We start from the raw sequence: 14,132 nt of genomic DNA on the forward strand, positions 1-14,132 counted from the left end.
GTGATGTTACTGAATGCAGAGCTAGGAAATGATGCATAATTGGAACCAGCCTGTAATATCTCTACCATTCAAATACAATAGAATTAAACAATGCAAAGAACATGAGATATTTAAGAATTTCATTAAAAACTTGGAATTTAGTAATATAATTAGGAAGTAATACATTTTGAGTGCTTACCTTTTAAAATATTTTTATTTAATTATAAGCTTACATAATTTAAGCTTTATCAATTATTGTGTTTTAACTACTGGCTGCCAGAAATCCTGAGAATTAGCCATCAAATTAATAATAAATAATAATAAATTTGTTTCAACTTAACCCTGCTTATCTGATGTTGGTCTTTCTTTAACAAACTCTGCTCTAACCACACCAGCCTCCTTCCAGTTCCTCAGGAAGCCAAGCCTTAGCCTGTGTTGTACTAGGTCCTTCATCTGGCTCCTCATTTGGCCAGCTCTTTCTCATTCTTTAAGTCTCAGTTTAAACATCACCCTCTCAATGAAACGCGCTTGCTGCCCTAGGCAAAGTAGGTCTCTCCTCTTTACAGCTCTCATAACTCTATTTCAGGGTTAAGTAAACACAAAATCCCAGAACCTGTTGGATTTAACCACTGCATACATGTATCTGTAGAATTCAAGAGAGTAGAAAACCAGGAGTATAATTAGGGATTGATCAGTAAAAGGAAAGCTCTTTGAAAATATTGTGTCATCATCATACTGAGGAACTATTGATATTATTTTGGCCCTTAAATATGATCCCTACCTACTGATCTATATACATTTAAGATCTTGTCTGTTCTTTTGTGCCAATGCATGGCAAAGTTTTCTGACACTTTGAACCATAATTAGTGATGGTGAATGGAGAGAAATTTATTTATTAAGGACTAAGAAAGGTGACACTAATATGTGACACAGAATCTAACAATGACATTGTGAAAACCAAAACTTTTCACTACTTTAGGAAATGTAAGCTTTAGGAAAAAGCCTGCACATTCTTTTTTTCTTTCCTTCCTTCCATCCCAGTATCTTGTTTATATCTTCTTTTTCCTTTTTTGTTTGAGTGATTTCTACTTTATTTTACCTAGACACCATTTGTTAGCCTATGCTTTTCAGTATCCTTCTGAAAATCTCTCCTACAAAAACTTCCTGCTTATGTATTGTTGTTCCCTGGCAGAATCTCAATAACTGAGAAGTTAAACCAGCAGGTGGTTTGTTTTTGTTTTTGTTTTTGTTTTTTTAATGTATCTTTGTTTTTAGCAGCTGAACTCCCTTTATGAAACAAAACAAAAAGTGAGGCCCCAATTCACAAAACGTTGAAAAGTAAAATTTCTTTGGAAAATGTTAAAACAGACGACTGAAACAGTGTTCACTGGACTTTCTCCCGACTTAATCATGGCTCCAGAGGCTACTCTGGGTGAATGTAGGTTCCAGAGCAGATAGTTTAAAAAGCATGCCCTTTGACCTCCTTTTCCTGAGTGATTATTGCAAATCTTGGTTACTGTATCCCAGTTGATTGCATATATTTTTCGATTATTTCTATTTCTATAAAGAATTAATTGTGAATAAAATCATTGGTGATTTTCCTATAATCATTAGAGCAACATGTCATTGTAACCATCACTATAATCACTCTACAAATGTGATTATCACTAGAATCACATTCAAAGCAACATGGTGATTATATTATGCTCACTACCTTCTTTGCAAGACTTTTTCCATGACCAAATGTAAATTTAATTGGTTTTGACTTTTAATACTTTTTTCTTAACACAATCATCATGCATTGTGCCATGTTCTTTAATAATTATTCTATTTGATCACGTGTTCTATTGTGTTGTATTTCTACTGAATTAATACTGAATTAATACTGAAATTAATAAATTGTCTAAAAGAATGGATCAGACCTTACATGATATTTCTTAAATGAGTAATTTGTTATATGCTAAAAATAGGACTTAACTTTAATGTAATTAGGAACCCTGGTTTAGACTCAGGTTTTTGCTTCTTTGCTGCTACCTGTGATAAAATCGGAGACTGTCATTAGATACTATGCAAACCTGCAATCGTTTACTGTAGTAGTTATGAACATTAGTGACTCATGCTCTTAAGATAATTATGTTTAGGATAATTGCATTTTCTGTTAAACCCAATAGCTGTTACTGGAGCACTTGGAATGCCTCGTGTCCCGACATGAAAGGTCACTCAGAATGACAGTGGTGAAACGGCAAGCCCAGTCCCCCTCAGGAGTCTCCAGTGAGGTCGAGGTCCTCAAGGCACTGAAATCTTTGTTTGAGCACCACAAGGCCTTGGATGAAAAGGTATAGTATTGATAAAGGATTCTTGCAATTGTATGTGTCAGTTATACCTCAATCAAGCTGAAATGTAAAAAAAAAATAATAATAATAATAATAATAAACTCTATCTACTAATTCTAAAAGTTCTAGTACTGACAAAAGACTTCAAGCTTAACAGTGCTTTTGTCATCAGTATCTAGCTCCTTTTCTTCATCCCGTGACTCAACTGACTCCTGACGTAAATCAGTACAGAGAAACCCATTTGAATTACAGGAATATCATTTTGTTAAGTGCAGCTGGATTATTGTGTGTGTGGGGGTCATACGCATAACCATGTTGTTTTTATTGGTGCTGAATCTATGACTTATCAAGTTATACTTGCATTATGGTGCATTACAGGCCTAGTCCAGATGGCCATTTGATATTTAATATGGTCGTTCAGTCTCCCTCTCTCTTCCTCTCTCTTTCTCTGCTTCTAGTGGCTCTCTGAAGTGCACGTCTATAGATGCCAACACAGGGCACTGCTAACTGACAGTTTAACATACATTGAGGTGCAAATTGGATATACTCCAACCTTTGGAGATTAATATTGGAAGCAAACTTTTTTTTCGATCTCTGATATCTTACTTCTGAATATACATTTTGAAGAGTCTCTGCATATCATAGCATAAGATATTAGTGGAAAAGCCTGCCTTAGGTCTTTTTAAAAGTAGCAATAAGCTTTTCTTAGCTGTTACTCATATAACTTCTGCTGACATAAATAAGCCAATATGATGATAATATCCTTTGGAGATTAGTAAGGCTTATGACATGATTTTAATTTAGTCAAATGTTAAAGAATTAACTTTTTAAAATTAATAAAGCTTTGGGATTCTGTAGAGTGGGAATTGGGGCACTTCATTAGAAAGTACCTGACAAGTTCTGAGTATTAAAATCCAAATAAGGGATTATTATCCAGTTATATCTAGGTTTCGAGCATGCAGACACTTGTGCTGTAGTTAATATTTATGTACATAGATACTTTTATCATTGGTCTTTCAGATGTTCTTACAGTGGGGATTATGTGAAGTATGTGCAAAAGGATAACTATAATTCTATCTTCTGATTATTAAGAAATTATAGCTTATTTTCATTGTAGCTGTGAAAGATAAGTAGTTTATGAATAATTTTGAATAGAACAAAAATTGATATTATATAAAGATCCTTGATAAATATATCAAATATCAGATGATCAATTTATTTAATGTTTAGTTTTACATTTCCTTTCTTATTACAAAAGCACATTGTTAAAAATTTGGAAGACTATATTTATGGAATATCTATTATATGTAGGACAGATATTTGGCCACACAAAAATAGATCAGACATCCTTCTTGCAATTGAAGAGTTCATAGCACTAGAGATTCATATCTGTAATAGGTGATGTTAAGAAAAAATATGTACAATGCAGTATGGAGCAACAGAAAAGTTATGACTAATTCTACTTGAGAAAATGATGAAAAATTCAAGAATGCACAGAGTGGAAGACATTTGGTCTGAATATTAAAGAATGTGTAGGAATTTTTGAAGCAGAATCAAAAAGATTCTCTACACAATAGGATCAATATGTAAGATAACCCAGAGATGTAAGAAGAGCATGGCCTCTCCAGAGAAAGTGTAATAGTTTTGAATGGCTTTAATGAAAGTGCTTGAGAATGTGTGATTTTACATGTTCCCTGTAAGCATTTCCACAACACCTGAGGGATGCTTTTATGAAAGAATGTATGTAAGGCTATAAAGAATATTGAGGACAACCTGATGGGTATAAGTACATTTAAGGAAGAAATAATTGTACAACTTAAAATTTAGAAATAATTTACTATGTAGACGTTCAGTGAGCTTAGTATAACTAAATGAAGCATTTATAATGGCCCCAGGAGCTATAATAGCATTTACTAACTCACTGGGAGTGCCATGGACATTGATGAATCCAAGGGGCAACTGAACTGATTATCAGCTCAGTATTGCTGACAGTCTGAAGGAGAGTGTTATGAGCTTGGATTCTGGAGTTGGACAGATATGGACAAGTGACTTAACTTCTCTATACATCTGTTTCCTCTTCTTCTGAATGAAGATAGTCATAGTATGTACCTCTTAGAATTGTCATGAGGATTAATTAGGATCTAACATGCAAAACTCTTAGCCAGTACTTAGCATACCGCAAGTGCTCATTAAATGTTAATGAGTATTACTATTGATGTGAGTAAATTTCAATATTTGTTAAAACTTTCAAGCTAAGTAAGGATATTGGTGTCACTGTTGATCCACATGCTTGTTTTAAATAGCATTCTATTTAGTTATTGAGGGATTAATCTCTGCCTTCATAGAAAATTTCCATAAGAATAGCTCACAGCTACTCAAGAGGATAGGGAGGGTGGGGACACAGATTACAATATCCTAATTTAAGTAGTATGGCTATTATAGAGATGATCAGAAGAAGGTGCAATTAACCATGTCTTCAGGACAAGACACTACCAACTTTACCACAGAGGATAAAGTTACACATGAAGAACTAAATAAAGTCTAAAAAATTGAACATAGCTGTAAACAATTACAGTGACTGTCAATCTTCATTATAAATGTCTTTATTTATATATCCATTGAGTTGTAGGATAAATTTTCACAATTAGCTAAGACCAACAATAATTTTGACATCACTCTCCACTATGTTTACCAATTTTGTGGGCTGGAGGAAAGCTATATCCATGTGTTTTGCAATCATTCAGACATCATTGACTATTTTTGTTTTTTGTTTTTAAAACATATTGGCTATGCCTGGAGAATATAAGCAAAATTAAAGATACTCTGCTTATCTTAAAGATAAGAAAAAAACAGTAAATATATATGCACTCTACATATATTTCTATGGTCTGCTATCATAGTACCAAAACTGGATTTGAACTTCTGGTCGAAGGAGATTTTTTTAATAATGTTTTCTGTTATAAGAATGGTAATTCCAAAATGAAACCCTGCCATGCCTTATTTTTAATTTGGAATGTATGCTTCTTCCACCAGAGTTCCTCTTTATTCTGAGACATATTTGTTATTTTTAGGGACTTATTTTATTTTAAATCCTGAGCGATTTAAAAATGTAAGTAGCCTTGAAACATCTTTTGGGAAAAAAAATTCTTGAGTTATTTTGAAGAAATATGCCCTTATGAAGAAAACTGATATAACAGATGAAATTAAAAATAAAAAATTCTACATGTACAGAAATATCTTGTAGTTTACACGATAGCTCTAGCTCTATAAATAACCGAAATACATGAACTTAAAGACTACACAGACCATGGATTAATTGAATGTGGTTAAATAGTAAAAAAATCAGAAACAGTTACGTAGAGAGCTAAGGCTATCAGTTGTGCACTTACATTTAGGAAAAAAATTAAAATTATAATTTGTCATCACATGTCAATCATTTCTAGATAGCTCCACAAGAACACCAAATCTAACAAGGAAAATATAGGTAACTATGGCATTCTGCTGGTGCTATGCTTAGCAGAGCAAAGCAAAAAACTAAAACGGTTGTCAGAGATAATAATCTTTTTTTTTTCCTATTAATGCAGTTTTTGCTATGTAGACAAGGTAAGATATCAAGATTCTTTATACCCTGAAAAAGTTTTCTCCTTTGGATTTTACTTTTTTTTTTTTTCCCTTATCAGTTTACCAGAGATTAGTGCAAGATGAATTAAATTCAGAGAATAATTTATTCTCATATAAATGTGACTAAAGCATTCATATCATACTGTATTGATAATTACAACACCAATTCTTACATTTACAGCTAATTCAGAATATATTCAGTTGTTTTTATTTTCTCATAAAGAGAGCTTTAGATTCATTACTTTGTGGGTGATAAGATCTCAAGCTATAGATACCATTCTAAATTTATTGAGGGTTGATTCTGTTTTCAAATTGTTTTATCAGCTTAATGATTTTTACTTCATGGAGGCTCAATATGAGAATAAAAATGCTTAACTTGTAAATAGGAGCCAGTTTAGAATATTTTCTGTGATGATTAGTTTAACAAAGAAAGTCAGAAAGATGCTTTAACCTAAAAGATAGTCTGGTTTCAGCCATTCTTTATATGACTTGAAGGACTCTTTTAGACACATTCTGGTGTATCAGTGTATCTTAAAATAGACACCTTCACCTCTTCACAGCCATCTAAATGTGATCTGATCAATGTTGCATATAGTGAGATCGTTAAGTTACATTTAGACTGTTCCATAGGATGTTCTCATCCACTAGGATTCTTAGACCTTTCTCACTCAGAACACCCGTATTTTATAGTTGGTACTTTAGGAAGTGGGCATAAAACTTTATAGTCATCCCTTTAAATAGCAACTACATCTATTAAAGTCTTTGCTGATTTCTGCTTTCCACATAACAGCAATCTACCTTATTTTCAACCGTCAGGATATTTGCTTCTTTTGCATGTATCCAAGCTACTCATAAGAAAAGTATTCCCCAGGTCAAATCATCAAAAATTTCCTTTGAAGTAGTTCTTGTTCAGTTATTAATCAGCGTTAGTTTTATCCATTTTAATGAACAATTATTTGTTTAACGGAACTGGTACCTAGCAGTCCATCTCGCATATCTAAGTATCAGGAAAGATCCTGTATAATTATCTTTGATATCAAATATCAATTTATGTAATATTAATAATTTTCAGAGAATTTCAGCATAACTAAGTAAAATTAATATTAAACTCCTCTCAGATTATTATGCTTTCTTATTCAAGATGTATTACAGGAGTTAAGTGCACCCAGCCCCCTGAATATGTATCAGTTATCATTATATAGCACAAAAATATGATTGAGATTTTTTTTAAAAATTTCTAATTAGATTCTAGATTAATAGGATATTAGTTTTTTTGTCTGTTTACTAATTGGAAAATAATTTTATAATGCAACATTAAAATTGTTAGGTAAGTTTTTAAAATATAGTTTTTTATTTAACCTATGTCATGTATTAATAATTTATTAAACTATATTACTTAAGCTATATATTATGTTCTCAATTAAATCTTATTTTTTTTTAAATGTTATTCATTAAACTATACTATCATTGAATTAATAAAATTAGTTTATAAAAATATAACAGTATATTAAAATACATGTTAACTTCACAAATACTATAACATTCCCATGTGAAAAAAAAAAAAAAAACTATGTTAACTCATAATAAAAAATTCACCATGGGGGTGCCTGGGTGGCTCAGTGGGTTAAAGCCTCTGCCTTCGGCTCAGGTCACGATCCCAGGATCCTGGGATCAAGCCCCACATCGGGCTCTCTGCTCAGCAGGGAGCCTGCTTCCTCCTCTCTCTCTGCCTGCCTCTCTGTCTACTTGTGATCTCTGTCTGTCAAATAAATAAATAAAATCTTTAAAAAAAAAAATTCACCATGAATTGCATCTCAAGTTAAAGCTATAAATTTTGTTGGTTCTTTTCTAAGAATTAAGCCACTAGAGACATTCATTTTAATTCAAATTTCTTTCTCTGAATTTCTTAAATTTTTTACATGATCAAAAATATCTCATTTTCAATATATGTAATAAAGAGCATATCTGAAGATCTGAACATAAATCAGATCTAAATCAGTTTTAGAAGTTCTAAGAAAGCAAGAATTGAGAAACTGCTTTGTGTTTCATTTATGTATGAAACATTTGCAAATTGTAATTATCTTCAAATCATAATTATCTTCAAACGAAATGTGCAGAGTCTTTGGTTCTACAGAATATATTGCCTTAACCTTTGATTTCTGGAAGCTGGTTAGGAATTCCAAAGGAAGCAAGTGCTTGCCAATCCCTAAGTAACAATATAGACCTCTAAGTAACAAAATGTGTGTGTAATGGACATTTTTCAGGTTCTAAGAACCCTTTATGAAGTTATTTATACCAAATGAAGCTCATGTATTATTTTTTAAAAAGTAGAAATTTTTTTTTACCTATGTCCTACTTAATCAGTGACTCTATTTTTTAGATGAATTCATAACGTACTCTTGAACTTTGCCTCCACTTACTATGAGTCAGGATTAAGAACAAGCAGGTCTATCTCCAACCCCATTGAAAATTCTGTCTTTGGAGCACTAAAATGACTTGCTTATAAGGAAATCCCTTGATATAGTGATGCTATAAGGTGACAATGTATTCATAGTGTTTATGAGCACTAAAGGCTATAAAGACTTTAGTAATTTGCCAAATGTGACTGTCTCTGATAATGGTATTGATGGATTCAGCACAGTTTAACATGTATGGGATGTACATTACTGCACATATTTTGGTTTTTCTTCTAGGTAAGGGAGCGACTGAGGGTTTCTTTAGAAAGAGTCTCTGCACTGGAAGAAGAACTAGCTGCTGCTAATCAGGAGGTAACATACCAAACTTTCTCCTCTTTTGAGGTGCAATATCACTAACATTATAGCCCTTGTGTTTCACGTCACTTTTATTAAAACTGTCACAAAAAATAAATGACATTCTGTATATGCCACTGAACAAGGTCTGTTGAAACTAGTTGCCAGGGTCATGTTTTCTGATTTCTGGTGAGTCGGATCTGTCACTAAGAGATGAAAAGAAAATTACCAAAAACTAGTGACAAAGGGGCTTAGAAAAACTGCAGTCAGAATAGCAGTCGTTTCAAAAATTAAAACACAGCTCCGAAGTTGGAAAACATGTCAAATATCTGTTAAACTTAGAAAATGTCACAAAGGAAGTTGACTCCTTGGAGATATAAATATACTTCCCTTAAGGTTCTTATTCTTATCTTCTCAGAGCTTCTGCCCATGTTTAGTGGCATCACTGAATCCACTCCTCTTGCTCTCATTCATGACTAAAGTACTATAACCATCTCTGACATTTAAAGAGTTGTTTTTTTCTTTAGAAAAATTTGCTAACTTTGGTTTTTAGGACACAAATGAAGTTGGGTCATTAGACCAGACATAGATATATGGATAAAAATACATTTAAATATATAAAATGTATGAAAAATAACCTGTGTAGGTCACCAAAATAGCCCCATCTCTTTTTCTCTCTCTAACATTTACTTATAAGGCTACTTTTCTCTCCAGAAATTTATTCCAGTGATGTAAATATTGGTATTGCTAGTAGTAGACATATTAAAATAATCCTATAAAATCTTTTTAGTTTTGAATTATTAAAGATATTGGAGGCTAATGTCATTAATTATAAATATTATCAAGGCATTCTTATTAAAATAATATTTGCATTTTCTTTGTATGCACAAATACACATTTTTAAACCATGATAAAAATCTCAAGTATAAATTACCTTGTTCTTTAAAATAATCTAGCTCAATTAAACAAGTTTAAAGTTAACCTTTGTTTGTTCTAGGTTAGCAATTTAAACATTAGAAAAAATGGACTTTTGAATGCAGGAATAATGAGTTCCATGTGAACTAAATTTTAGCGGCGTCAAAAACAAATGGCAGCACAACAGTTTAAAAAAGAAAATACACACACACACACACACATACAAATTTTGGTGACCAGATCAGCTTAGCAAACTGGATGGCTTTAGATAAATAAGTAAAATAAAGGGAACAAAGGGAAATAAAAGATTGGTACCTCTTAGTCATCATAGAAGAAAAGAACCTCTGAAGTAATAGATAATGACAAGAAGATCTCTGTCTTTTTAGGAGAAAGAATAGGTTTACCAATAAAGTAAGTATATGCTTTCCTAGAATATCCTGAAAAAATATTAAGTGTTCATTTATTGTGTGTCTTATCATTGTTAATTTTGATTTTCATGTATGTTTAAAAGTATATTTATTTTGGGTACATCCCTCAAAATATTTTATTGGTAAGACTAAAACAACAAAAACTTTGACAACTACTCCTGTGATAGCCTTGCTTACCATGCGGTGATAAACCTGTTTGTAACAAAGGGATAGTGAAACCTCTTGGCAAAGTTATGTGCCCCAAAGTAAAAATATTCCTCAAGTTCAAGTAAGGCTCTGAAAATTTGCTCTAGACGTGACAACAGCATAGTTCAAGCAGATATAAAATGGAAGAACAATGCTTGAGAGAACCAAAGTGGAAGAAAGACTTTTGATGGTTATCTTCAATAATTTAGCCTCCAATTTTATTGTAGTCTGTTGTAGGCAGCATGGTCCATTTGATTGCTTTGTATATTTTAAATCATTAACATGATTCTACAATTACTACAGCCCTTCTAAATGATTTTTGTTTTGTTTTACATCATTTACAGAAGAGGAAAGTAATTGTGTGCTCATTATTAACTCCAATAATTTTTTTTTCCCCTTGATTTTTTTATTAACTTCCAGGTGGCTTTACCAGAATCCGTGCTTAGGAAGTCACATATCTAAGGATGGGGAAGGGATTAGGAAAGTCCCCTTAGTTTTCTAACAATAAATTTTTTTATAAATAATTAATGATTTTAAGAGAGAGTGCATGGGGAAAAGCCAGCTTTTCCTTCAAGCTGAAACTTGGATTTCATTATGAAAATTAAAAAGAGAGAGAGAGAGAGAAATCAGAAGACACCTACAGTTTGAGTTCTCAGAATAACAGTTGGTACAAGAAATCCCTATAAACCAGGCATCATGTATTGATGATAAGATAACATTTAGAAATCTGACCCAAAAAGTTTAGAAAAATTTACACTATTGTCAGCTTTAGAAAGGGGAACTAAAAAACATTTGAATGTTAGAGGAAGTAATTGAAGAAAATATTTTAGAAAATAAAGGGCAATTTTTTAAAGAAAAAAAACAATTTAAGAACACAGTCTTAAGGACCAAACAAAAATACATAGCATAGACAAAAACAATCAGGGACTCAAACAAAATTCTGCACATGGCTAAATGAGCAAGGGTTTGGGGGAAATTTCATTTGATGCTTTAGATTTTAAATTAAAATTAAAATTACTTACAAGTGTTCCTTAATGGTTCAAATCTGCACCTTTCCTGAGTTTATATAGGAAGCTTGACAAGTAAGGATACCATAGTGTTCAAATCTCTTTGATTCCCAAGTTTCTGGTAGGGGTAGTAACTGTTCAGATATTTATCCAAACATATTCCTGAATTATTTCAGTTCCAAAATTCAGAAAAGAGAAATCAGAGAGCAGGGGTTTAGACTGCAAGTGATATAGTCATATACCTTGTTATATTCATACACATATATGCATATGTAGAGTTTGAGAAGATGACAGAATAGAGTTTATTCTATCATCATTATTTTAAGAGAGTTGATTCTGTCATCTATATATCATTATTCTCTTTCTGTGCCTGTCGGTGTATCTGTCCCTATCTCTGTCTCTCTCATCTTGTCCCCTTCTCCTACATGTTTTGGAGTTAATGTTTAATACATTTCCTTTTTATACACTCTCCCATGGAGCCCTCATCTTGTTCTCATACATCCCAGGCTACAACCATGACTTCGGTGGGGAAAAAAAAGAGAAAGGACAAAATCTGTAGCTCAAAATTCCTGCTTTTTTCTGAGCCTCATGGCGTTTCCACACAGCTGTGCTAATGGTTGAGGAGACTGTTTTCTGCCACAGGTATCCAGCAGGGGGCAAGGCGGAGGGGTTGAAATCTTGCTCAGGGTTTGCAAATCAAGATATGCACCTGGATATCTGTCATCACAAACAGGGAATGAGTTTTCTAATTTACACAAAGGCACCATATGTACTGGTGGGCCTGGAACTCTACCTAGTTTTTACAAGTGTCCCCTTAGGTTCCCTATGGCCCATTAACTAATGAAATAAATAGCCTTATTCAAAAGAATATGAGGCAACTGTATGTTCTAATTTGGAAAGAGCTCCAAAACTTTTTCTTTTACAAAAAGAAAAAGTTGCATAGAATGATCCCAATGTTGTACAAATATAATTAATAATAATACATTATTGTAGGACTAGAAAAAATTTGAGTATATAAATACCAAACTCTCATTTTTTAGTTGTCTCTGCCTCTTGTAGGCCTATGTACTATGCATTCCTTTCAAATTTGAGTTTTTAATAACTTCATTATAACATAAACAAAATGATAAAGATATTTTAGTTAGATGACATTTTCCATAACTAGATAGTTCTCTTGATCACTTAGTGATAGCCATAGGTAATATTTACTGAGAGCTTTAAATTCCTAAGCACTGTGCTAAATACATTTGTATCAACAGAATAATCCTGGAGTTTTGGTACTACTGTTATTTTATAGATGAGCCCAGAGAGGTCGTTTCTCTTAAGGTGCCCTTCTCTTCTGCTACAAATGTTATCTCTGAATTTGTCTTAACTCTCTGTACTCAGGCAGTTCCAATCTCTACCTTTAACTCTGTCTGTAATCAAACCCCATCCAATACTCTCTTCTTTGTGCATATACGTTAAAACCACTATAGTTCACGTGTCATTAATTATCACTTGGAATATTGTGATAGGTTTTCATTTATTCTTGTTTCCTATCCCTTTCTGCTGTGTCATTCTCCAGGGTTATAACCCTGCTGAGCAAAGCTCTAATCATAGTGATTATTTCTTACAACATATTCTAAGTTGTAATACATACTTATATGTAATAAATACCATATTAGTACATTAACAACATAATGCTACAATATACTGTATGAACACATGTGTTAATAATGTAATCATATATCAAGAACCTCTTCAATGGTCCTAATCTACAAATCTAGCTCTAACTCCTACTACCCCTACTGCCATGACTGAGTCATTCTAAGGTCTTGTTAACATAATTATATTCATTGTTTTTGAAATCAACCAACATGTTTCCTGTATCTTACTTATGCTAATGTCTCTCCTGGAATGCTTCCACAACTCTCATTCATTCACTGAAATCATATTTTCCCATTTAAACTCAAGTTCAGACATTACCTTTTTTAATGAAATATTTTATGAGTTCTTGCCACAGTCATCATTCCTTAGTTTAAATTGCTAAAACTCATTGCTTCAGCATCTATTTTGACTGTTCAACAGCTACTGGAGTTAATTATATATCCGTCTAAGCCTAGGCTGTTAGTTCCCTGAGAAAAATGGACTGCATCTTGTTCATTTGTGTTTATTGTATTCACTACAGTGATGTGAACCTCATGATTAACATGTATTTGTCAAATTTCATTGTATAGCATTTGTTCTAGCCAGTGTTTTCACATTGTTCCTTTGCTATTTCCTTAGTATTAAAGTTTGAATTACCTTAGGCATGCTCAATTAACAACACTACATTGATTATATGGATTAAATGAATAAGATGTTTGTTCTTTCCAAATATAATTATTGAGTATCCACCAAGTGCAGAAAATTCTGAGTCTCTGACAGGAGGAATAGGAAAAAACACAATGATAAATGAAACATTATGCAAGATTTCATGTAATTTGCCCTCAAGAGATGAAAATGAATATATAAATGTAAGTAAGGTATAACAATGCAAAACTCAATAAATGAAAAACACAGGCCCCAAATGCAGAGAGGATAAAGATATTTATTCTCAACTGAAGGATCAGAGAAGGATCACCCTTGAAAGAAATCTATGATTTGTCTTTAAAACTAGGGGGAAACATTTCAGGCTGAGTAGACAGTATGGTGGAAAACAGAAACAAAACCCTGAAATTGGCTGTTTTTAGAGTAGAGAGGATGGTGCTGTGTCAGTGAGGATTTCGGTATGAAAAGATGTGAAAGTGGAAGATGGGTAGGTGGGGAGGACTAAGATTTCAGAGGGCCCGAAATACCACGATCAAAGAGTAGAATTCATACTTTAAATGCATACTTAATGAAGTGAGGAAGCGGTGAAGGTTTTGTTATTTTGTTTTGGTAAAGTAAAAACTA

General features: G+C 32.7%; 1 protein-coding gene across 16 annotated transcripts in view; it reads left to right on the plus strand.

Annotated features, from left to right (window-relative positions):
• The window catches only part of PPFIA2 (PTPRF interacting protein alpha 2), a 488,573-nt gene that overhangs the window by 293,287 nt on the left and 181,154 nt on the right, over window positions 1-14,132 (plus strand). For 12 of the 16 annotated variants that reach the window (XM_082742763.1, XM_082742772.1, XM_082742771.1 and 9 more), the window contains 2 exons: window positions 2,151-2,315; window positions 8,627-8,701. In XM_082742763.1, the coding sequence (XP_082598889.1) occupies window positions 2,151-2,315; window positions 8,627-8,701 (240 nt within the window). The remainder of the gene's footprint in view (window positions 1-2,150; window positions 2,316-8,626; window positions 8,702-14,132) is intronic. The other 4 variants (XM_082742774.1, XM_082742778.1, XM_082742769.1 and 1 more) reach the window with 1 other exon arrangement.

This window comes from Mustela nivalis, assembly GCF_964662115.1.
Source record: "Mustela nivalis genome assembly, chromosome: 7".
Taxonomy (NCBI): domain Eukaryota; kingdom Metazoa; phylum Chordata; class Mammalia; order Carnivora; family Mustelidae; genus Mustela; species Mustela nivalis.